This window comes from Eublepharis macularius, chromosome 1 (genome assembly GCF_028583425.1).
Source record: "Eublepharis macularius isolate TG4126 chromosome 1, MPM_Emac_v1.0, whole genome shotgun sequence".
Lineage (NCBI taxonomy): Eukaryota > Metazoa > Chordata > Lepidosauria > Squamata > Eublepharidae > Eublepharis > Eublepharis macularius.
The window spans coordinates 193,750,566-193,777,407 of NC_072790.1; the positions used below are offsets into that span (position 1 = coordinate 193,750,566).

General features: G+C 41.5%; 1 protein-coding gene and 1 pseudogene across 1 annotated transcript in view; one reads left to right on the forward strand and one right to left on the reverse strand.

Annotated features, from left to right (window-relative positions):
• Nucleotides 1–19,338, forward strand: part of KCNH1 (potassium voltage-gated channel subfamily H member 1) — a 402,220-nt gene extending 382,882 nt beyond the window's left edge. Inside the window, exon 11 of the mRNA XM_054982129.1 lies at nt 18,430–19,338. Coding sequence (XP_054838104.1) covers nt 18,430–19,269 — 840 coding nt within the window. The 3' untranslated portion in view covers nt 19,270–19,338. The remainder of the gene's footprint in view (nt 1–18,429) is intronic.
• LOC129331701 (cold-inducible RNA-binding protein-like) lies at nt 15,347–16,589 on the reverse strand (annotated as a pseudogene).
• Nucleotides 19,339–26,842: the final 7,504 nt, after the last annotated feature.

The following is a 26,842-nucleotide window of genomic DNA, read 5'->3' on the forward strand; positions in this document are numbered from 1 at the left end:
CTAAGTGTGTGTGTGTGTGTGTGTGTGTGTGTGTCTGTGTGAGAACGTCCCCTCCCTGAGGGGAGGTGGCTCATCGCCGGATTAAAAACTCCCCCCCTCTGCTCTAAGTGTGTGTGAATGTCCCCTCCCTGAGGGGAGGCGGCTCATTGCCGGGTTAAAAACTCCCCCCTCTGCTCTAAGTGTGTGTGTGTGTGTGTGTGTGTGTGTGTGTGTGTGTGTGTGTGTGTGTGTGTGTGAACGTCCCCTCCCTGAGGGGAGGTGGCTCGTCGCTGCTTCCCCGTGCCCACCGGGCCTGGCGGTCGCCACCACCACCCACCTTCCCACATATCTGGGAACAGCAAGGCTGTTCGCTTTGGCCTCCCTGATCCCCGATCCATGGATCGGAAATGAGGTGATCGGTGTGGATCGCTAATTCGGGATCGTCGCCAGCACCGATCCCTGATCAGCTTGATCGGTATTTTTTTTTTGGATCGTGCCCACCTCTAGTTACAAACCCATGTAAGCAGGTGATAGGTGTAATGTGAACTCCAAGCTGTTATCTCAGTTTTGTATATTAAAGGGGAAATGCCATATTTCCTCTTTATCCTTTTCAATTGAAACTTGAATCTCAAAAGAAAATTGTGCTACTTTCATTTTAAATACAAATAAATATGTTGATCATTGATCCAGGTGTGATCCTGGATGCCTCCTTATGTAAGGAGGCCCAGGTCACAGCAGTTGCCAGATCAGCGTTTTTCCATCTCCACCAAGTTTGGCAACTTTCCCTTTACCTCTCGACTTGTGACCTAGCTACAGTGATCCATGCAATAGTCACCTCCAGGTTGGACTACTGTAACTCGCTCTACGCTGGGCTACCCTTGGGCCTTCTCCAGAAGTTACAGCTGGTCCAGAATGCGGTGGCGCATGTTTTGACCAAGACTCCATTTCGATCACATATAACACCAGTATTGCACCAACTGCACTGGCTCCCAGTGGAATTCCAGATCAGATTCAAGGTCTTGGTCTTAACCTTTAACGCCAGTGGACTGGGACCAGCATATCTACAGGACCACCTCTCACCCTATGTTCCCCAGAGGACACTTAGATCAATGGATAAACATCTCTTGGTGGTCCCTGGCCCCAAAGAGATCCGCCTTTCCTCAACCAGGACCAGGGCCTTCTCATCCCTGGCTCCTGCCTGGTGGACCTCTCTGTCTGTGGAGACCTGGGCTCAGCAGGAATTGTTACCTTTCCGCTGGGCCTATAAGACAGAGGTGTTCCACCAGGTATATGATGGTTGAGGCAGGTGGGCCGTAAAACCAGCCTCCTGCCATGGGGGGAGGTTTACCCTCTCCTCTGTCAACATCTAATAGTTGGCCATCTGGCCCCACAGATTGCTCTTTGGGTTGTGCAATGTATGTGCTGCTGTCTTTTAGAAATTTTTTAATATATTTATTGATGTTTTTATCTGGTTTTAAACTAATATGTTTATGTATTCTGTGTATGTTGTATTCTGCTCTGAGCCCATTCGCAGGGAGAGCAGATTAGCAATAACAATAACAATAATATAGACAGACAGACAGACAGACAGACCAGAACATTTCCTTTGATATATTAAGATGGTGGTGTGTTTGTGAAATAATGTCAAATAATTTGCAAGATAAACATTGCATTTCTGGTTACAGTTTTATTTTTGAACATCTGCATGAAACGTAAATTAAAAATGTGAACTTTAAATTGATTTGATATAGTCTTATAAAACTCCAGTTGGACAATCAGAGTCAATTTGTTCAGAACTTCTGTCGTGTCAAGATGGAGCTTAATGGATATCCCTCTTGAAGTAGTTGTTTGATTGTGCCATCATGCAAGCCATGACTCACCATAACCAACACATTCTTAAACCACTTTTGAGAACGTTGTAGTAGCATGGTGATTCATAGGTGCGCTGAGAGAAACAGCAATGAAATGATGAAACAAACACAGAGCAAAGTTTTAAAGGAATGGCAACTCAATTCTGTTCTCTCTGACGCATTCTATACAAACACTGAGATTGTCTACCTTTGGCTTACCCCATATTTCAAAGTTATTACAGGATGTGATGAGTTATTTCTATTTCAACATTCAAAATGTTAGTGCTTGGATCAGGAGAAAAGAAGTTGGACAGTTTTTGTTTCCGCAAAAAAGAAGTTGAATGGCATTCTATTCCATTTTTAGCACCACAGATAGTCAAAACTTGGGGAAAAAACTATAACCCTGCAGTTAGTTTTCTTTCCCAGATGATATGTGATAAATTAGCCATAGAATATTTTTTGTGAGAGTCTCCGAACATCTAAGGAAGCAGGTGCAAGCTAGATCTGTGTTTGAGGTCCTAGAAAGCTAACACCATTTAGAGACAGGGTTGCAAACAGATCTGGAGAAAATGTCCAGCCCCTTTAATTTATTTATTTTGTTTACAAAATGTATAACTTACCTTTCAGCCCTTATTAGGGCCACAAAGGTGGCTAATGAATTAAAAATATGCATAAGAAAAACACAACTTAAGATCCACTAAAACCAAATGAAAAACCTAGGCGGTTTCCACACTACCTTATTTTTGCGCTCCTCTCTCTCCATTTTCCATTGCGTTTTTTTGCGGGTTGGTACACATGGCAGTTCACCCGTACATATATGCCGCTTCTCTCCTGCTTCGCTTTGTCCCCACGGCGCTGTAAATGGTGCCATTTTCTCCAGACGGCGCTGTGTTGTCAGCACTGACATATATCCCAGGCACACTTTTTTTTTTTGCTTCTGAAGGCAAGAGGTAGCAGACTCCATCACCAGCAATTGAGAGATCTTGGGGGGTGGGGGGACCGGAAAACATAGTCTGTTTACGGCTGAATGCGATCACGCAATTCTAGCCCCTTAAAAAAATAATTTTTCAATGAGCGAGGGCAAACTACCAAACACAGTAGCGCAATTCTAACCCTTAAAAAAAAAAGTGGGCACAAATGGATTGGTGCCTGAAGGTTTCTATGGCAGCACTAATGAGCTGATTCTGGGCGGTGATCAGGCAAAGAAAAAAGGAAGGGAGGGGAAACGTCCCATTTGTGATGGTTTTTAAAAAATTGCGGAACAAAAGTTTCTCACGAATTGTGGGGAAAGCAGCAAAAACCCATGAGTATCAGGAAAAAATGCAGAAAGGGAGAACGAATTAATCACGGGAGTTTCACGAGGGGGAGATGAGATGTTCGCGGATGGTTTGCAGGAACGTGTGGAAACATGCATCCTGAATGGCACAGCAGTGCTAACCTGCCGTGAAAATAAGGAAGTGTGGAAATGGCCATTATTAAAACAATGAAAATGAATGAAAACAACAATTAAAACATAGGGCAGGAAAGAGGGGTCATGGAGGGAACACCAGTCAAAACAAAAAAAAGTCTTCTCCCAGGACAGGTCAGTCTCCCAAGGGAGAGAATTCCAGCATTTTGGTGCCACAACCTTGAACGCCCACTCCTGTATTGCCATTTACCTATTCTCAGAAGGCAGGGACATCTGAAGTAAGGCTTCAAAATATGACCATAAAGGTCAAGTAGGTTCATAAGGAGGTAGGCATTCCTTCATGTATGCTGGTCCCAAACCTTATAGAGCTTTAAAGTCAACTCTAGCACTTTGAATTATGTCTGGAAATGAAGCTTGCCATCTCCTCCCTGGGGGCAAGGACAGTGCAGCCCACCGCCACTGTTCACCGGATCGGCAGGGGGAAATTAAAGGGGGGGGGGGAAAGACTCATCATTTCTGCACTCACCAGTGATGTAATGACATGCTGACATAACTTCCCTTGTGCCAGGAAGTTATGTCATCACATCACTGAGAAAAAAGCCATGGTTTTTGGACAAAAATCAGAGCAGTTCTGGTGGGCCAGTGAAGTGATGATGTTACTTCTGGAAGTAATGTCATTATATCACTGGCAAGTGCACGAACAGGTGGGTAAGTCTTCCCCCCACCATTTACCATCTCCCCCAACCCCCTATTGGTTGCTGAGGACTTGGCAACCCTTTCAGAAAAAGATTGGGAGTCAGTATAGATTGGCCAGGACTGGAGAGATCTGATCCCTATGACCAATTACAGTCAATATGCTGGCTGTAGCATACTACATCAACTGAAGTTTCTGAACATTTTTCTCCTTTAATTACAGTCTTAATACATTATTTACCAGCTGATTTACCATGTCAGGAAAAGCTTCAACTGCCCATTTCCTAGACAAGCCAGATATTCCATTCTGGACTGGCAACCCTAGTATTTCCACACGTTAAACCTCTATTAAAGAGAGAGGATGTTTTTCTCTAGGCCTGTTGCCATAGTTAAAGAAAAATACACTGTATTATGTATCATGAAGAAGAGACCACACTAACAATTAACTATTGTAATCACAGGAGGATGAAGAAGAGTAGCAATGAATTGGTCTAGGAGAGTGAAACTGGTTTTACAAAGAGTCTGAGTAACAGCACTTCTTATGGCAAGTCAGGAAGGCAATATACCATAGACAATACAACATCTTGATTCAGTAAATGAAGCAGCTCTTTAGCTCTCTTGTCTCTACTTTGCAGATACAGTGCCTGACAAAATATTTCATTAGGATTGGCAACCAGTAGGAGACTCTGGTTTAACCATAGAGTTTTGACTAATTACTAGAATGTTGCACTAGAAGTGAAGTCAGCACATTGGGATGCTGGCATCTGCCTTCCCCCTATTTCCTCTCTATTTTCTCTCACTGCCTGAGCAGTGGCAAGAAGGGCCCAGTGGGGGTGGAAATCCTCTCACCCCTAAAGGCATATGGCAACTGTATCCTAAGAAATGGGTAGTATGAATCAGCCCTCAGTTTATTGTATGTTAAATCTGATACTTGTTGGCTCAATTTAGTATTTTTCAAGGTTTCTGCATTCAAGAATGCTTTTCCATATTGATGTTCATGAAGGGTGGCCCTAAATGCGTGCCTTGGGCCCACTGTGCATTGCAGAAAATAGAGAAGATGCATAGCTTCTTTGGAGAACTAGCAAGGATGGGTCTTACTGTTGCCCTTTGTGAAGTGAACATGTTCAAGAACAAAACACAAAATTTCACTGTGGTTATACATTGGCATTTTCTCATTGAAGAATGCCCGAGAAACCCAGGCTTCCCTAGAACACAGTTTTGAAAACCATTTATTTATGCCAAATAAGGGAATATTTGCTTAAATTAAAAAAGATAAACATAGCCCATACAAGAAGGAGTTCATCGGCTGTAAAAAAATGATCTAAATAATGTAAGTGCAGCATTTGTTAGCTAGACTAGTCTTGAATGCAGCAGGAAACCTCTCTTTGGCATATCCTTATCTATTCCATCCTCTGGGGCCAGGGTTGTCTAAGCAAGTTCTAAGAGTTAAATTGTTGCTGCTCTGGGCAATCTCTCCCACAATCCATTATGTGCTTACTGCTGGAGGAGGGTGCTGGGTCAGACTAGTGCATAATATATACTTTAAAGTGAACGGTATAAATAATACATATGGTGTAGCTATTTCTGACCTTATAATGGCTTCAGTCTTTGACTACAATGTGCTGCTCGTGCCAGCAGATTGTGTCAGCAAGTGGATGCAAGCTAAATGATATCCCCATGGAGGGATAAATGTTTTTGTGACAGGGAGGAGCTAATGCAGTCTGAACCTAAGCGTCTTTGAACTTCCTTCCTAAATACATTTTAATTTCAGGGCTATAGAGCATTGAATCTGCAGCTGAAAACTGGTTCCTTAAGAAAATGAAAATGATTAAAAATCCAAACCACGCATCTGCAAACTATGGCTGTATAGCCAAGTGTGGCTCAATACGAAACCCAAAAAGGCTCTTTAAAAAGAAAAGGAAATCTTTTAGAGAAGGTATATTGGAGGGGTAGGTGGGGTGCTGCAGTAACCAGTATGTGAAGGGAATAGGAGTGACAATTTTTATGCAACCAAAGAGCTTCTTACAGATTCTTGCCACTAATCGAAGAGTAAACCATGTTCAGATTTATGCTAGTGCCCTAAAACAATCATGCAGGGTGCCCTTTGTGTATATTTGTTATTTATGGTGAGACCTGGCACCATTTCATAATAAAGGACTCACACAACAACTACCAATGTTTGAGCAGAGGAAACCTTATGGCAAGAGTCCCCAGTCTTTTTGACCCTACAGGCACCTTTGAAATTTTGACACAGGATGCCAGATTTCTGTAGCACAACCACAAAACAGCTGCAACAGGAGGCGGAGCTGATAATCACTTCCAGGGAGTGAGGTTTCAGCTAGATGGGGAAAAGCATTCAGTTTTTATACACAATTAAAATTCTCAAATGTCAGAACACATACAGAAATCTGTTCTTAAATTTAAATGGAGGATGCTGACAAGGGTACTGAAACACCCCGAATCTCCCTCTGTACTCAGTTGATTTCCATATTTTCATTTCAGCCCAAATGATGTTGGTTATCAAAGTCTAGATAAGGGGAAAAAAGCTTTAATCTCATGATCTGGCTTGGGTGGGGTGGGGGAGTTTACTGTTTGAGGATAGTGAATCCAAGACTGCCTATATCTCCTCCTTATTCAAGTTTGTAATGCAGGGTATGATAATAGGCAAGGTAACAGTAGGAAGGAACAGTAAAAAGGTTGGGTTCTTTTTATCAATGCTTCTGCCAATGTACTTTGGTTATAACGAGGTCATACAATGCAATGAACTACTCCAATGAAACCTGCTGCTTCCTCCCACATAAGATTCTGGCTAATTACAAGAACAACATCATTGCTATAATTGACAAGGATGGGAGTCTTCACTGGTCAGCATATGCAATGGCGGGAAATTAAGCAAGATTATTAATGGTTCCCTTAATCATAGTAACAGTGATTTCCCACTCAGTTGTCAGAATGGATGGTTTATTTGTCACTGAGCAATTGGACAGAATATGGCCTGCCCGTTGCCCCTTATGTTTCTGGAACTGCAATTCTTATTTTCCCTTATAAAATGAAGGCCACAAGTCTGGCCAACTAACATAGCATTCAGGGACTGGGTAGCTTGCCTAGAATCCCACTATAAATTCACTTCTAACCTTTGTAATGGAAAGAAATTGGCGGCACTGAGGAAAAACCGTACTTTGGATATGTAACATAGTTAATGTGTTGACACTCAACTGCAATATTAGTGTGTAATGTTTTAATTAGAGGAAACTTGGTATGCTACAAGGATCTCTCTCTCTCTTCTCTCTCTCAGAAGTACCAATTAACTGCTCATTATGAAAGCAAAGCAATTGAATACCAAAATATTACTCTGTGTCAAGTAAAGTATCAACTGTAGTGTATTAAACTGTTCTTGCTTTGGGCAACAAATTTTATTAAAGCCACAGAATGAGTGAACTGGACATTTTCCATAGCGACAGGGAAGATGGAACATGTTATCTAATAATGACAGGAGATCAAAATAGGCATAGGATGGGAGGAAATGAGTGTATATTAATTCCTCTAATACAAGGACTCCAGTGGTTATTCGACACGTATGAAAAAGTGTTAAAAGTGAAAAGACTTGTGACACTTCAGTAGCTAACAAATTTATTCGTTGCAAATTTTTATGTCCCGTGAAAGCATGTCACAAATACATTTGTTAGTTTTAAGACACCTCAAGCTTCTTTGTTGTATAATGTATTTGGTTCAAGTGACCTGACTATCATTATAGATTTTTCTACACAAGGAAGAACTAACCTCTGGAATCCACCAAAAGTTGCTTCACAAGTTACACAACCACCAGAAGTCAACAGTGTCTTTTCTGTAACATTGAAGTAAATAAATATAATGGATAAATTGAAAAGATATTCATGCTTTCTGAAGTAAAACCCACAAATTTCCCAATGAATGTTTCTTGCAAAGTGGGTTGTTCCTCTGTGCTACTGAAAAGCAAGACTAATCACAGTGATGCTGCAGAAAAATCTTCACTATTAGTAGCACCTTCCTTTAAGTAGAAAAGGCTTTGATGGAAAGTAGCTACTGTTGTTCCTTATTGTTTCTACTGTGTGCTTTCAGATGAGAACATTTTTCAAATATTGAAAAGGGGGTAGCCAATCCACAGAAAATGCAGGGGTCTGTTGTTTTGTTGTAATGTAATTCAGCCCTGGTACAAAGGAGACTGCAGGAGACACGTGGAGTTGTGGACCAGAGTTTCGACCCCCGCCCCATGTGTGTGAATACCATTACATCCATAATGATTTCAGTTCATAGTGTCAAAGCACACAGGGCAGCAGCCTTGCTGAAGATAAGAAGGCCTGGATCTGGTTAGTGCCTTTAAAAGAAACCCTCTGGGAAAGACTTTTATTAAAAAGAAAGCTGTCAGTTCCTGCCAGGTAGATCTCTCAGCCCCTCCAGTGAACACACATTGATTCCAGTAGAAAAGCTTTTATTAGGATCTTTACAGTTCAGGTCTGAACTCCATCACAGAGCTTGGTAGAAGTGACAAAGCAAAACAAAAAGTCTATATTATACTTGAGTTTCCCGCGCTCCAGCAACTGTTAAGGTTGCATGGGTCCTGTGAGAACTCTTCATAGTTATGGCTAAACAGTGAGTACACAATAATAGGTTCCCAGTGTCTGGAATCTCCAAGGTCGTCTCTAGTGTGGAGATGCATAGTTCTGTGAGATAACATGAGAGGCCCATCCTGGCTAGAGGGTCTGGAGAAGTAACAGTTATAATATGGAAAGAACATAGCTAAGGAGAGAATACATCAGGTTAGCATTAAACATTCAATATACCGTGGCACCAGTGACATAACCAAACCATCATGGCATGGCTGTACACAGACATGACATTCTGCCCCCTCAACAATCTTCTTCCATCCTCACAGGGGACCCGGTTTGTTAAGATACAGTTCATGGAATTTCTTGATGAGCCGGGGGGGCTTTCATGTCAGAGCTTTTAATCCATTCTTGGTAAGCAGGGTCGAAATATTTCCATCTTACCAGGTAAAACAGTTGAATGTGCTTATATTTAGAGTCCAGAATGCTTTCTATTTCATAATGAACATGGCTGTCCACTTGGATGGAATGAGGGGGCTCCCCATTCACGATGCCATTTGTCAGGTGGGGGAGCTTTCTTTAAAAGACTGAAGTGAAAGACTGGGTGGGTTTGACGTAAGTTCTTTGGTAATTCCACTTCTACTGTCACTTCATTGATTAGTTTTTTCACAGGAAATGGCCCTAAAAATTTCCAGCCGAGTTTTTTACTAGGCTGCTCCATTCTAAGGTTTTTTGTGGAGATGTACACAAAGTCACCTGGTTGAAGATTCCAAGGGGAGGAGCGTTTCTTGTCAGCGAATTTTTTATAGTCCTCTTTGGCCTTTGTGAGGGTTTTCTGAATAACCCCCCATTGGGATGTAAGAGCAGCCCACCACTCCCCCAGATCTCCTGGTTGTTGGGATTGTGGGGCTTGAGCAAAAGGCATTGCTGGCCCTTCATAGCCCTGGGCTATTTTGAAGGAGGATGCACCAGTGGAACCGTACTGAGTTGTTATATTTATATTCAGCAAAAATCAGAAAATCACTCCAATTATCCTGCTGATAATTGATGTAACATCTTAGGAATTGTTCCAATATTTGGTTTGTTTTTTCGGTTTGTCCATCAGTTTCTGGATGGTGGAAGGAGCTAAGTCCTTGTTCAATTCCTGTTAATTGTAGTAGTTCTTGCCAGAAGTTAGCAACGAATTGTACTCCGCAGTTGGAAACGACCTTATTAGGAAATGCGCGCAGCCAGACAATGTGCTGCATAAACAAAGCTACCAGCTTTTTTTCTGTGGGGATGGTGGTGCAGGGTAGGAAATGAGCTTGTTTGGAGAACAAATCCACCACCACCCAGATTACAAAATTCCTCTTGGAAGGGGTGATAAAGTCCATCGAGATTACCGACCAGGGTCTGGCAGGGTTTCTAGTGGCTGTAGTAATCCTGGGGGCTTTCCTTTCCTGGATTTCGCCATGATGCAGATTTGACAAGAAGATACATACTGAGAAATATCTTTTCTCATATTTGGCCACCAGAATTGCCTTTGTACCAGGTGCAATATTTTTAAGTATCCGAAATGCCCAGCCAATGGGGAATCATGACATTGTTTCAGTATTTCTCCTCTAAGGCTGGTTGGGATGTATAACTTATTGTTTTTGTACCAGTTGCCATCTTCCCCTTTTTTCAGATCGGCTTTTGGTATATTTCCCCCCTCCTTTTCTATTTCTGCCTTAACTTTTCTACCCTCATTCAATGAGGTCAGGCATTGGTGGGGTTTTGCTTTGCGCTCGCCTGAGGGTAGTTGCTGTCCCCCCCCCTAGTTGAGTGGGCAAAAACATTGTGTCGATCACCTCCTCCCTTTTGCTTTCATGTTGGGGCATGCGTGAGAGAGTGTCTGCCAGGAAATCTGTTTTGCCAGGGAGGTGTTTCAATGTAAAGTTGAACTTGGAGACGAACTCTGCCCACCACAGTTGCTTAGCACCTACTCTGTGGGGGTTGCGCAAAGCTTCTAAGTTTTTGTGATCAGTCCAGACTTCAAACGGCACTTTCGCTCCTTCCAGTCAGTGCCTCTATGAAGACAGCGCTAATTTAATAGCTCCCGCCTCTTTATCCCAGACCACCCAATGGCATTCAGTTTCGGATAACTTTTTGGACACGAAAGTACAGGGGTGGAGCTTTCCTGCGTCATCTGCTTGTAACAGGACTCCTCCCATGGCTATGTCACTAGTGATCACTTGCACAATGAACTTACAGTTCTCATCTGGGTGCTGCAGAGCCGGTTCAGAAGTGAATGCTTTTTTCAACTGGTCAAATGCCTCCTGGCATTCTTTTTTAATTATTCTTTTTTTTCTTTTTTTCTTTTTCTTCCCCCCCCCCTTTTTAAAAATATCTATCTATATATTTATTGGTTTTCATACAAGGAGAAAAGAAGAAGAAAGAAAAAGCATATAGAGAGTGAGACAGTTAACCTCATGCTTGCTTGTATCAATATTCTAGTTCTCCACATTATATATTTCCTCTTAATACATCTTTAACTGGCATTCTTGTGACCAGTTTAATTTTGCACTTGATTTTGCCCCTTATGGCCCTTTCCCTTTGGTTTTGAGTAAGTCAGTTAGTGGTAGGGAAATCTGGGCGAAGTTTTTAATAAAGGGGTGGTAGAAGTTTGCGAATCCCAGGAAGGATTGTAATTGTCTCCTGGTTTGGGGGAGTCCCACCCCAGTACAGCTTGGATTTTCTGTGGATCCATCTTCAACCCTTGCCTTGAGACTCTGTAGCCTAAGAAGTCCAGTTCCTCTTTATGGAATTCACATTTGGACAGATTTATAGGCAAGTGATTGTCTTTTAGGGCTTTTCATACTTTTCTGACCAGTTCAACGTGTGACTTTTTTATTGGGAGAATAAATAAGCATGGCATCTAGGTAAACAACCACACCTTTATACAGGTGTTCATGCAGTACTTCATTACATTACATTCATAAAAACGCCAGGAGCCCTTTGGAGACCAAATGGCATGGCCCGGCATTCAAATCGCCCCAAGGGGGTGTTGAAAGCAGTTTTCCATTAATCCCCCTCCCGAATTCTTACCTGGAAGTAAGCGTCTTTAAGTCCAGTCTGGAGAAGATTTTCCCTTGGGCGACTACGCTTAGCAAATCCTTGATGAGAGGGAGGGGGTAGGCGTTTGACATGGAAACCGCATTTGTAATCAGCACAGTCTCAGCCCCCCCATCCTTTTTCTTGCGGGACAAGACTGGAGCGGCATGGGGGGAGCTGGCTGGGTGAATTAATCCTTGTGGCAGGTTCTTGTCAATGAACTCTCTGAGCTCTTTCCACTCTTCTCTGTTCATTGAGTACAATTTCCCTTTGGGAAATTTTCCCCTGGGATGAGTTAGATGGTGCAATCCGTTGCACGGTGGGGGGAGAGCAACACCTGGACTGGGGCAGGTCGGCACTGCTGATACTTTTAGATCTTACAGCAGCATTCAACATGATCAATCATAATCTTCTGACCCACCGCCTTGCCGATGTGGGGATTCGTGGAACAGCCCTGCAGTGGCTGAACTCCTTCCTTCACAATCAGAGATGGAGGGTGGCACTTGGGGAACAGATGTCTGCTTGCCATTCTTTGGTATGTGGCATCCCTCAGGGGGTGATTCTTTCCCTGATGCTATTTAACATCAGTATGTGCCCCCTCACCCAGTTAGCCTGCAGCTTTGGGCTGGGTTGTCACCAGTATGCGGATGACACTCAGCTCTATCTGCTGATGGACAGCCAGTCTGATATTGCTCTGGATTCCTTGGCCAAGGGTCTTGAGGCTGCGATGGTATGGTTACATCAGAGTTGCCTGAAATTGAATCCCCTGAAGACGGAGGTTCTGTGTCTGGGTCATGGGGCAATAATAATGCCCCAAGACCTATATTATATTATTATAATAATATGAATATAATATGAAAAGAACATGGCTAAGGAGAGAATACATCAAGTTAGCACTAAACATTCGATGTACTGTGGCGTCAGTGACATAACAACCAAATCATGGTATGGCTGTACACAGACATGACAAAAGCATTTGAGACTTTTTAGTTTAGAAAAAAGACTATGTATGGGCTCCTGTGACACATAAATGGCATGAAATAATGGTTGCTGATCTTCCCAGCTTTCCTCCTAGCAGCCATTTCTGACCCCAGTAGAGTTTATTCCTGAGATAAGGAAGCTGCATTGGGACAGAGTGAAATGGCTTTCTTCTACCTCTTGTAAGAACAGAACTCTACTGTTGGAATGATTTTACCCCCTTCCCACTGCAGCCTCCTGACCTATATGGCTATTAATTCCCAAGACTCTGGGAATCCCTGACTTACATGGCTATTATTCCCTGAAACTCTGGGAATAAACCTAGTGTTTGCAACACTAAGAACATGAGAAGAGTTCTGCTGGATCACAGCAATGGTCCAGCTAGTCCAGTGTTCTCTTTCCCACAGTGGTCAGAAATAGAGAGGGACACAAACCAGAAAAAAAATGAACCATGTGGTTTGTGGTTTGTCAAATTTCATGAACCACAAGCCACGAACTTGCACGAATCTGCCCCTCTGGTTTGCGAACCGGTTCATTTGGTTTGTGAAAATGTCACATCCAGGTCAGAAAATTGTCACTTCTGAGCCAGCAGAAGGTCTGCAGGAAGTCCATCCCATTGCCTAGGAAACTGATTGATCAGCACCAGGCTGTCTGCAGTGACGAATCAAAAAACAAATCAAATGAACCAGCCTAAAGTTTGTGGCGGTTTGTCAGAAATGGGATCTGACGAACCGCTGGTTCACAAACCATGAACCGAATTTTGGTTCATATTTTGGTTCATGCCCATCTCTAGTCAGAAAGCCCACAAGGATATAAGGGTAACCAATAGCCCTTCCTTGTTTCTTCCCCCTGCAAACAACTGCCCCTTTGTCTCATTAACAAAATAATATGTTCCAGGGATGTGTATAATCCCATAGAGCTATTTCATAGATCTTATAACTTTCTCATGCTTTCCTTGAAGCTCCTTAGATATTTTGACTGAGCATGAACCTTCCCATCTGTTTTGAACTTCAATTTAGGGGAAAAAATTGACGCCAATTTTAATATGCACACTTGATGGCTCATTAAAGTATTGTGTAGGGAAATACAAAGCAAGAGCTCACATCCAGAACAGACCGAGACAAAACAGTAAACCCTGATTAGGAAAGGCTTTGCCCCAAACGATTGGTAGCTCATATGCCTGAAATGTTTTTGATCTCTTATTTACTGTTACCCTTGCACAGGGCCATGTAGTACAAAACTGAACACAGTTTGTCTTGTATCAGACATTTAATGCAAAATTTTAATTAAAAGGGCTGAAGTGAAAATTACCTCTTTTGATGATTCCTACCAAGTGCGTTAGTACCCTTTTTCGTCTTGCAGCATCAAAACAGCAATTTGCATCTTTCTTTCCTAGCAAACACCCAAATTATTTCTTTTAAAAATACAAACATGGGGTGGCAGGAAGAAAACCTGTAATCCAGAATCCTATAATATCTCTAACTAGCAACCAGCTTTTAAAAACCATCACCACCATCAGCAAGTTGTTGCTCCTTATGCCTGGAACTCCTTTACAGAATACCTACATAGTACTTCCAGGACACCACTGTTATATATAATATAATAATACAATGAGTCTCCTGCAATGTGTTGTGTTCTGCCTTTGTAATTCCACTATCCCTTTTCTAGGCAGTTGTCATTCACACTGTCTACTAATTCTGTAATCCTACCTCAGTTGCAGTATTCATTGGATGTTTTATGCTGCATGGCTGCATTGTTCTTTATTCTGCAACCTTGAGAATTAGTGAAAAAGGTGGGCTATAAAATGAATGAATGAATGAATGAATGAATGAATGAATATGATGATATGGTATCCACAACCTTTTCAGGGCCTCCACCACATACTGGAGAATATGAAACAGCTGAGATGCTCCTTTCCATCTTCTCTGGTTATTGGTATGTGTACTGGTAAAAAGCATTTTGCTGAAATGATAATGTCTTAGTAGGGCAGTGATGGGGATTGGAATGCATCTAAAGTTTGTCACAACTAAAGGGTTCCATTGGCTTTGGTGGAACTTTTATGACTGATTTTAGCTGAATTGGGGTTATTGTCTGCAAAGGCTCTAAATTAGAGTGGTATGCATTTTATTCTTTCTGTGTGGTAGACAACATAGATCTCTGATCAATACAAATGATCTCTGATCATTTGTAAGTACTATTTCTAATGTCCTGACAAGTTTGTCTGGTATTTTTCATGAAGTGCGAAAGTATGTGAGAATAAAATCTCTATTTTAAAAAACCGATCTCCCATTTGTCAGCTCTTGAATAATTCTCTTACTGCCAATTTCCCCTACTTCTCTAAAAAGCAGAAATTAACAAAGCTATTTGTTTGTGTGCCTGCACCAAGAAGAATATCAAGTAGATTTAGCATCAGCAGGGGAAACATAAAGTTTTATTATTTTGTGTGCCTGTTATAGCTATCTTAATATAGATGCCTCGTTGACATCTGGGTGGATATTTATTTGTTTGTTCAGCCTATTTGTTTTTTAAATTAACTTTTATAAAATGAAGGTTATTTCCTACTGGATTACTAGCATTTAATTAGATGATATTATAGTACACTTGTTATCATAACTCCTCTGAGTCATAGAATCATAGAATCGGGGTTTTATAGACCATATAGTCTAACCCCTTGCCCATTGCAGGAACAGCCTAAAGTATCCCCAACATGTATTCATCCAGCCGCTCCTTGAAGACTGCCAATAAGGAGCAACCCAGCACATCTGATTCCACTGATGAATTACTTTTTTTTTTTTTTCATTTTCAGAAGGGTATTTAATAGGCTTCGTGAAGCCAAAGAACTGAATACAGGAATTCCTTAACCACTTTTAGTACAATATTGAGTTACATGTGTGTCTTCCAGTTAAAAAAAAATATAAACAAACGGTTTTTTTCAAGAACGACTTGCAAGTTCTGCAAGCTTCAGTTCTAGGTACATCATACAGTATAAATTCTGATTTCTGAAGATCAAACACACGAGTCTCCCTTTACAATCAAGGGGGTTTGCCTTCCACCATACCCCTTCCTCGCTACACCATAGGACTTTTACAAAACTACAAGGTTTTAATGCATTTATAAAAACAAGGAGGATCTTTTACACCTTGCTCAGACTCTGGGGAATTATAGGCAAAACGTAGGTTGGAGCCCCAATCTTGGCTTGTTAAAAGACATCTGGGGAAGTGGAGGGGGAAAAAATAATAAAAGTTATGTATTAAAAAAATGCTTAAACACACCTGTAGAAAAAAAAGGCAAATTAAAATGTTTTTCCTCCAGAAAGCTCTAACAGGCCATCTTGTAGTAGAAGCTGTTGGGCTGCATGTGATAGACTACAAAAGGGGGAGGAGGGGAAATACAGGTAGAGAACTAAACAAGATTCAGCGAAGCTCCAAAAATCTTTATAAATATGGCCATTGGAAGGACGATCTTGATTCAGGAAGGATTTATGCTCGGTGCAAGCTAGTTATCGTAGTTGTCTCTGTAGGAGCCCCAGAGTAACGGTCTCCGTAGCCTCCCTGATTCCTGCTGCCGTAGTAGTCTCTTGATCCACCATAGCCACCGCTCCTGTTGTCATAACGGCCACCTCCATATCCTCCACCTCCTCTAGAGAATCCACGTCCACGGCCTCTACCTCCAGAAGAGCCACGGGAGGATTTTCCAGCCTTGTCAACCCTGATCTGACGGCCATCCACAGACTCTCCATTCATGGCCCTCATGGCATCCTTGGCATCCTCAGGACGGCAATAGGTTATGAAGCCAAAGCCCCTGGACCTCTGGGTTTCCCTGTCTTTCACGACGACCACTTCTGCAATGTCTCCATAGGGGGAGAACAACTGCTCCAGATTCTGCTCATTGGTGTCAAAACTGAGCCCTCCAATGAAGAGCTTTCCTTCATCCGATGCCATTTTAGAGTAATCAAAAAGGGGCTCTGACAAAGAGACGCGCGCAGAACCGTTAGCGGCTGTGGCAGGCGGCTATCGCGATGGCGGCGAGAGACTGATGAATTACTTTTAACATAAAGAAGTTTTTCCGAACGTCCAGCTGGTACTTTCCATCCTGTCGTTTAAACCCATTGTTTTGAGTTCTATCCTCTGTTGCCAATAGGAACAGCTCCCCTCCTAAGTGACAGCCTTTTAAATACTTAAAGAGGGCAATATTGGCCATTTCCACACATGTTGAATAATGAACTTTCAGTGCACTTTCGCAATCCTTTTGAAATGGATTTTTTTGTTCCACACATGGAAAATCAGTTTCAAATGTTCACTAAAGAGTATTGAAAGTGGATTATCCAACATGTGTGGAAGCAGCCAATGTCTCCCCACAACTCCAAGACTCCAGTAGCACCTATAAGACAAACTTTGTGGTCGGGTATGAGCTTTTGTGAGTCACAGCTCACTTCTGAGCTGTACTCTATGAACTAGGAGACCTGAGTTTGACTCTCTACTCTGCCACGGAAGCTTGCTGGATGACCCTGTGCAAGTCACACCCTCTCAGCCTAACCTACTTGACAGGGTTGTTATAAGTTGGAGCAGGGGAGAAGGATGAAAGCCAGTTTGGGTACCTATTAGGGAGAAAGGCAACCTCTAAATGAAGTAACATAAAATAAATGGATCTTTGATGGCAACTATCCTCTCTGGTTTTATATTAATGTGGCCTAGGAATCTGGGCTCAGATGTATAATGGGAATGAGTAATTCAGGGACTCTGTGAGGATTAGATTGGTGGAGTCAGTATATGACAATTCTTCAGGCTGAATGAGGAGCTTTTATTTCTACTTAATATATGAGTCTCTTTTTTATTAATTAAATATTTAAAGCATTGTACAACTGAAAAAAAATTGTGAAACATCAATTTGTTTTAATAATAAGTGGCACAGCTCTGTGCCCAATGCCTCAGAGTTCTTTAGAATACAGTAGCACTGATTATATCAGAATGAGTGTTTCCATTATGTCCATTCAAATGCAAATCAGAATTTGCATTTACTTGTTAGTTGGTGGTTTACTTATTTTTTTAAAAATGAGCAGAACAGTATTACAAAGGCTTCTTTCTAACCTCACTTGCATATTTCACAATCTTCCCCACTCTGCCCGCTTCCCTGCTTTGTAGTAGAATACCGGTGCTTGGAAAGTTGGCAGAGAGCCAGTTAACTCCCCCAACCTGTTCTGTCTCATTTGGGAAGTATACAAGCCTTCTTGCTGAGGACTGTGTTCAGGGAAGCTGGCAAGAACTCAGTTGCTTTCTGAGAACCTTCTGATAGTTGTATGCTCCCTCTGGGACAACAGGATTTGCAGACTGCTGGTGAGCAGATTTTTATTTGAAAGCAAGTTTACAAATGCTATTTTCTTCCCACATTGACCACGAGACCAAGTTGAGAAATTCCTGAAGATGGGGGGTGGGGTGGGGTGGAGCCTGGAGAGGGTGGGGTTTAAGGAGGGGCGAGACCTCAGTAGGATATAATGCCATAAAGTTCACCTTCCAAAGCAGTGATCTCTTCCAGGGGAACAGATCTCTATGGCCTGTGGCTTGGAGATCAGTTGTAGATCTCCAGCTACTGCCTGGAGGTTGGCAAAATACATATAGGAAGTGGAGTTGGTGGAGATCTAATACCCCAGTCAATAGCACCAGTTTTTCATAGTGGTTATATTATTTTGAGGGCCGTAGTGAACATTCTTCTTTTCCAAACAGTCTTAAAATCCACTTTGAACCAAAATTTAGCCAACTGAGATATTGCAGTTATATTTTCAGAAATTATGAAGTACGAAGGATTTTACCTCTGCTATTGACTCCGGTGAGAAGCTGCTAATCTTTATTGCGATGTTTCTTCTTTGCAGATTGTATTCCGGAAGATCAGTGATGTCAAAAGGGAAGAAGAAGAAAGGATGAAAAGGAAGAATGAGGCACCTTTAGTTCTGCCACCTGATCACCCAGTCCGTCGACTTTTTCAAAGATTCAGACAGCAGAAGGAGGCCCGGTTAGCTGCAGAAAGAGGCAGAGATGACCTAGATGTGGAAAAAGGCAATGTTTTTGGAGATCATCCTTCACGCACTATTGTAAAAGCTAGCATTGTAACTGTCAGGGAGAGTCCTGCAACACCAGTGGCCTATCAGTCTGCTTCTACGTCTGGAGTGTCTGACCAAGCCAAACTACAAGCCCCTCCTTCAGACTATGTGGGTAATAAAGTGACAGGAGATTTTCCAAAGCGTAAAGGCTGGACCAAATTCAAAGATGCCTGTGGAAAGGGAGAAGACTGGAACAAAGTCTCCAAAGCAGAATCCATGGAAACTTTGCCAGAGAGAACAAGAGCTACAGGAGAAGCCACTCTGAAGAAGACAGACTCCTGTGACAGTGGCATCACAAAAAGTGACCTGCGCTTGGACAATGTCGGGGAGACACGGAGTCCTCAGGACCGAAGCCCTGTCCTGGCAGAGGTCAAACACACTTTCTACCCCATTCCTGAACAGTCTCTTCAGGCAACGATGCTGGAAGTGAAGCATGAGCTGAAAGAGGACATCAAAGCTTTAAACACAAAAATGACCAATATAGAAAAACAGCTTGCTGAGATACTAAGGATATTAGCCTCTAGAAGAAGCTCTCAGTCCCCGCAGGAGTTGTATGAAATATCAAGACCCCAGTCTCCAGAATCAGAAAAAGACATTTTTGGAGCAAGCTGAGGTGTTTCTTTAAAACAGGAGCAAACCGAATAGCCCCCCAAACATAAACACAACTTAACATTTTTAAAAAACAAAACGTTTAGTCTTTTCTTGATGATCACCACTGAGGGGCCAGCCTGTTAAGCATGTCCCCCCTCTCTCTAAACACTACAGTAACAGGAATTGCAACCTCATGTCAAGATGGCAGCTGATTCTGAAGTCTTTTTGACAGCAAGGGTACAGTTTATAATGTTTTTCCTAATTCTTCATTAGAGCATACTTTTCCACTTAAAATGATTTTTTTTAAAAAACTGTCTTAGAAAACTGACACACACATTAAGCAAGACTAAGATATTTATCTGTAGAAACTCTTTTTTGAGGGGCTGCTGCAAACGAATGTATGCCCCTGCATATAAGGTAATATCTGATATGAAAGCTCCATGAACCAGGCTGTAAATAAAGACCTGATTTATGAAATCTTTCCCTTTTTATGGATGGAATAATCATATAGATTGGGCCCTTGCATGAATAGTCCTACACATAGATCTAGGGATCCCAGGTCCTCGGTGGGGGCAGGGGATGCCCCAATCCCACCCTCTGGCCCGCACCAACACTCACCTGGCTGGTGGGGAGAGAGCAGGGGAATGCACCTCCTAGGTACACTCTTGGGGCAGTGCTTTGCAGCGGGCTGATTTGGGCCCTAAATGGAACTGTTTAGGGCCTAAATTGGCACACAGCAAAGTGAGGGAGCACTCCAGTGCTCTGCATGATTACATGCACACCAGGACAGGTAAGTGCTCGGTTCCCCTCCCTCTGGGAGGGTAAGGGGACCTGGCAACCTTACACAGATCCCTTATGCCTGATATTGCCTTATATATTGGGGTCAGTGTGCCCACTAGAAAAAGAGGATACTCAGCTCAGGTAATGCTTTGATCCACACTAGTGAGTTCTTCGCAAATTTTTTATTTTACCCTGTGTCTTTCTGTTGCTAAATAAGATCTCATCAGACATGCAACATTGGCAAACAGCCTTACTAGCCTTTATACATCATATAGAATGTAATCATTTCTTATCACATTGCAGTTATAATGAGATGGTCTGGGAGAGGTAACAAAAGCTTACAGAGTTTCCATATCAAAATATACACTTCTTAATTCCACATAGAATTCATAGGAGGTTTAACTACTAGCACCTGGGGAGGGAGGGGGATCAGTCTTGCTGATAGTATCTAATGGTAATAAAACACAAAGCAATTGGGTAGAGCTGCTCAGTTTCTCCAAATATTAGAATTTCTAGGAACAGAGGTCTTCCACACACGTCTATTACTGTCGAGAAAGCCCCCTTCCAGCCTCAACTAGATAATAATATTTTGTGTTGTACCTTTTTAAAAAAAAAATGTTACTTCATCTTTAAGTTTCCTTGAACTATATAAACACCAAAAGATGCTGTGCATTGACATTAATGATGCATTATGGTATACAAACCATTCAAATGGTATTTTCTCATTGTAATGGTGCCCAGTACCTCATGACAATGTGTTTTGGCATCATTCAGTCCCTCCTCTATACTATAGAAGCTGCCAACCCTTCGCATACATTCTCCAGTGAGGAGGATGTTTCTGGAGAATTACAGAGCAAAGCCCCAGCTGGAGCTCTTTGAATCCTGTCCGTGATCTTTGCATAAGGCTTTGATTGCCATTAAACTACAGGGAGGCAGAAAGAGCCAAGTCTGATTTTACTCTCACCTTCATAATTATTTGGAACAAAAATAGAAAGTGTTTCCAATAATATACAGCACATAAAGCTCAGCAGTTTGTAACTGTGCTGCAGTCCTGGGAAGTAGCTTTAGAAAATATGTGTTCCATAAAACTAATTTGTTCTACTAAGAAGCAGTCTTGCACAGAAACCAGTGCCATTTAGTTTTATTCATTTTGCCTGGCATTTATACTTTGCATTAATGCATACATTCCAGGATTGCAACATTTCTAGGGGAATTCTATGCAGAATAACACCAGTTCAAGCCTATTGATTTCAGTAGGCTTGGTGGGGGGTAACTTTGCACGATTGCATTGTTAGTTGATTGTTCAGGAACATTGATTTTTTAAAAAATTCAACCAGTTAAGTGCTTCTAATTAATCAGGCAGCAGAATTGAAAAAAACAACTAATACCTACTTTAAACAGCATATTGATGGATTTTAGAAGAGGCCTTAGAAGATGGGCTTAGAAGAAGACTTCTTTATTCTCCCACAGACCTTGAGATAGTACAGTTTGAAGGCTTCCCCTCTCTGCCCTCCAAACCTGTTGCTTAATTATATGAAAATCTATGCAGGTTTAATTGACTAACTAATCCATTAAAATGAATATCATTAATTGATTAAGATATATTCAATTGGGTGTCGTCCTAATAATAAGTTCACCTGCATTCACACCAAAGAAGCTTTAGCCGAAGAACCAGAAAATAATTTTATTTGTTACTACAAAAAAAAAAAGAGTATTTGTACTCCACTTTGCTTCCTGAAGCTTTTCATGGAACAGAGGTATAAATAATATCATTTAGTAAATGACATTTCATTGAGTCTCTCTTAAAGGGGCAGGACATTTTTTCTCCTGGTTGTCAGCAACCCTATTTAGCCAATAGAGAATGCTAGTTAGCACACACACACACACACACACACACACACACACACACACACAGAGAGTGAGTGAGTGAGTGAGTGAGTGAGTGAGTGAGTGAGTGAGTGAGTGAGTGAGTGAGTGAGTGAGTGAGTGAGTGAGTGAGTGAGTGAGTGAGTGTTCCCCATACCATGCTTCTGATCCAACTGGCCTGTTTCCCCATTTTTGAAAATTAAAAAAAATATATATATACAGATCACCTGAACATAGATCTCCTATACAATGCATTTCGTCCTCCAGTCTATCTGCTAAAACCCCCTCTTATGGCACTGAGATGTATGATGCAAGGGAGGAAGCTGGCATTTGTCTGAGAGGGCTGCTGCAGCCCGAGTACCTCAGCTTGGATTAGGTCTTTGCATGGCAAATCAAGCCATGAGATATATTGTAGAAATGATTATCATTCTTATATTCTCTCAAGCACATAAGCTATTTATCCCAGGACACTTTCCCTTCTCTGCCTACTCAGGGCACATTGCTATTCATAGCCTGGAATTTCTTGACCTTCCTTGGGCAGACCTCCACAACTGTGACTCACCAAGTCACACAGTCCACCTGCCATGTGTTGTGGCTTGGCAGGTCTCCCTTGCCTTGTTTCTTAGCATTCCAGACTGGCAGGAGGATAACTGAACCCCTTGTAGCTGCCGTGTGTGGCTGCTTGGCTGCATTCGATTTGCTTGGCCAGGAGTTGCAGTGTCCCTTCCTTAGGGCCATTGGTGAGAGAGGGGGGTGTTAAATTATTTCTTGTTCTTTTGTCTACCATCTAATGTTGTTTGTGCTTTCACTTACTGTATCTGTAAAAAAAACCCAAGCCATCTACTCAGGGAAGCAGAAAGCTCCTTATAAGTATGTAAGGGTGCCAGTTAGGCCATCCACTGGCCCAGGTTCCTAGTTTTCATTTTAACATCTTTTGATCTACAGATATTAGGTAAAATGTGCAGGAAGTATTTTGCTCAGTCATCTGGTGAGAAACACATCTGCCTCTGCCTTCCAGTATTCTAGCCAGTGAGGGAGTCACAGCTGTGACTGACATGCTTACTTCATCTCTACTTTTGCTGTTGTCTGAGAAGGAAACAGGAGCAAATGGTCAGGAAAAAGGATGTTTCTTTGATTCTGGAAGTTGCCAGAAGCACACACAAAACAATGGATAGACCGTGCAAAGAGGCATAAAAAGCAAAATTAGACTAAGTAATCCTGAAGTTTGGGGTGACTATGGGCATAATCAAAGTAAAGGAAGTTATCAGTGAGAAATATTTCACTGATAATGTAATATAGGGATGGAACAGAAACGAGAGGAAAATCAGCAAAATATTTCAGCGCTAAATGCACCATTGGAGATAAGTTCCATATAGAATTCTGTCTTTTCATAAGGAAGCCATTTCTAAATAGGTCTGGGCCCATTGTGGCAATTCCACCGCTTCTAAAATAATCTTAGTGGAAAGACCCTCAACTGTTTATATTTACTGTGAAGTGGTTCTTTGAACTGATTCTGGAGGTTTTCAGACAAAGTAAATTTAAACTCTGTTTAAAATTGTGAAATTTAAAGCTCAAGTTACTGAAGTGAATTCTTCTCAGATTCACACAATTTAACCCCCTCCCCCTTCCATGTCTTCAGATACATGTATTTCAGTCTGTGATTACATGTGCAATATTAAAAATACCCTTCTTGCTTTAAATTTCATTTACAGCGCTGTCCTGATTTTCCAGAGAACATCCAGTTTAACAGCTAAGAAGGTGATGTTCTACTTCTACAGTTCTTCACTGTAATGAATCGAAAGAGCTATGTGAACATTTTGGTGATTTTTGTTTCCTTGTTTTATCTCAATGTTGAGGTTTGTGTGGAACCATTTTAAATATGATTTTTGTCTATTTATTGACAAATGACTGTATGTGATTATGCAGCTACACAACACACAAACATATGTTTGTATTCGTTCAGTCTATAACTGGTGTACTCAACTATTAACAGCATATTCTTCACTTGGTGATCATAGTATCAAAAAAGTAATGATAATAGGAGTCTTCCCCTGCGGACAATGTATCAATTTGGTCCATTTTTTTTGTTACGCTTACTATTTCTATTGTAAACTTTAGTTGGGTTGTAACTGTGTAGCTGGCATAGCAGATATTGGGACAACCAATGATCATACCAAAAACGTCACAGAGACATAAAAGCATTTACCATAAATAATTCATATTTAACCATTGATGAATACAAATATATCCATATAAGGACAGGACAGTGGGCTATGCATAGGTTTAAATGTCAGTGCATGACACAATCATGCTCCATGGGATCAGACGGCATCTTGTTTCTTCTGGTCACACCACTACCCCAAATCTTAGCAGAGATCCACATGTGCAAACATGCTTTGGGTGACATAGCTGATTAGATAGATGCACATCCCTGTCTGCATTGTGATCCTCACCTGGTTCCCATTGAATTAGCTGGATGCATCTTTTGATGTGGATGGGAATATGCAAGTTTATCCAGGGCTACTACTTGCATGTGACAACAACTGGATCAGGGCGGATGATTTTAACATGTTTAGGCTTCTCCCTTTTGACATCTGAATTTTAAAGATCCTCCAAGCTGGCCAGCATAAGTCTTTTCATGCCAGCTTTGTACCAAGGATTGAAAGCGGAAAGCTGCATCTGTTTTTGCTTGCATGTGCACACAACCAGGCAAGGGAATTCTACAATTCTAATGCTGTTATCCGCCCTGAGCCTGCTTACGGGGAGGGCGGAATATAAATATGATAAAATAAATAAGGGGAGACAAGAGCTTGCTGTGTTGCGAGCTGGTGGGCATGCATTAAACTGACTGTTGCTGTAAAGACAGAGTAATAGAACTGGAGGGTTGGATGTCTCCAGTACTGGTTCCTCTGCTTCAGTGATTTGTCATACAAGAAGTACACAGAATTGAAGTTTCACAGGATTGTGATGACATGTGTTTACACAAGTGCACACTCTTCTAATGCTGCAAATGCCTCCTTCAAGAGCAGGAGCATAGTCATCTTCTGCTTCTTCCTAGAACCTTTTGCTGCTTATGGTTCATTGATGTGGCACAAATAATGGGGTCAAATAGTGAAAACTGAAGGTCAGCACTGGTATATGCCCCACTTCCTATTGCCCTGGCTGAATGCACTAGGAGACTCCATGCTCTTTCACAATATACTTACCTTGGATTTCAGTTGGTGACCTTAATTCTTCACTGAGTAAGTGAAAGAGAAACAGAAGACTGAAGGATCTAGAGGAGCTGGTGCCTGTCTCATTCCAGGATAATCAGAGTCTTGTTATATAACCAAACTGTATTTCTCTCTGGCACCCCTTCCATTCTGAAGCATGCCTAGAGGCAAATAGGAAAAGTCTTTCTTTTCCTAGCCAGTCTGGGGCTGGGACAGGCACGAAATATTAGTAAGGAGGCTTGACCAAGCCAGAACCCCATTAGCAGTGGTCCTTAAATTTGCTAGTGGCCATTGTAAGGTTCATATGTGGATGTTAAATCACCTATGATTTGAGTCTATGTCTTGTCTTTGATGTATTTCAGTGTCTGACAGTTGGCAGAGGGAAATGTAGTTTTCTTTCTGCATTACAAACCAATGGATACATGAACCACTTTGCAGTCTCATAGGGATAAAATGCCAACTTTGATTTATCAGAAGTGTGTGTGCTGCAAAGTAATGGCATTGTTCATTTATTTAATGGTTCATTCCCAGGTTTTGTTACTCTAACATTTACGGGCAGATTGTTATTATGTACTGTATTTCAGTATTGGTTTGTAAACAAAATAGATCTTTTAAAACTAGGACAGAGTAGTTTCCATCTTTTACTGAAGGTCACCTCAAGGTGCTTATTAATATTGTCCTTTTCTCAAAGCCAAACAATTTCTTTGGGTGCAGCTGAGACACCCCTCCCCACTCTCTCCCCACTACATTTCCCCCCCATCTTGGCCTAACTGCATTTTTGCCATGGTGGTTGTTGACTCAGTGGAATCCTGGCATAGAGGCAATAACCAAGTATCTGTACTTCAAATAACAATAAGCATTGCAGAGAAAGAGATCTTTACTGGAATTCAATATGAGTTATATAGTAAATGCTGCCATTACAGTATGTTTGATCTGATTTTTTTAAAGCCACATTCCTGTGGCAACAATTGACTCAAGCTAAGTAAGAATAATGCTTCCTGCAATAAGATATTTAACATTTAGCCTTAAGACCCTTTCCATAATTGATAGAATTCAAACTGTGATGCTACTGTGGACTTTCCTTAGAATGTTCTATATAGTCCTCACTACAGTGTTGCCTCAAGATATAATGCACTTTGATGAGATTTCTTAGGTCTAATGGAAAATGCTCATAAGTAATTAAATTTATTTATCCACATATTGCCTTCTGACAAGTATTCTTCTAGTATTGCTATGGTTTTTTCCCCTTCACCAAACTTAGAAGCTTTGTTATTGTCAAAAAAACATGTATCAGGGAGTTGTCTCATACTGCTAAAAGAGTTTTGTGAACTGATCCAAGATTCCCCATCCACCTCTTGTTTTCTGCCCCTCAGTCATGGTGGTGTGTTTCCTAACCACTGTAGTCTGTTTCCACATGACTCCTGAGTGTCGTGTAAACCTGTCTGATGTGAAAAATCCCGATGTTATTGTAACAGGAATTAGAAATACATAGTTTGTGTTTCTTTTAAATGAAAAATTTCTCAAAGGGCAATGATTCCCCTACCTGTTTCGTCTTACTCAATGACTACTTATTTATGAAAGGAATCATTCGACTACTAGATAGAAAATTTCAATAATCTTGTATCAGGATGAATTACATAAAGTAATATGACTTTTCATAATGAATGTATTATATTATTGTACCTTCATACACTCAGTATTTTTCCAGCTGCTGGGAACATATTGAAATCTTCAGC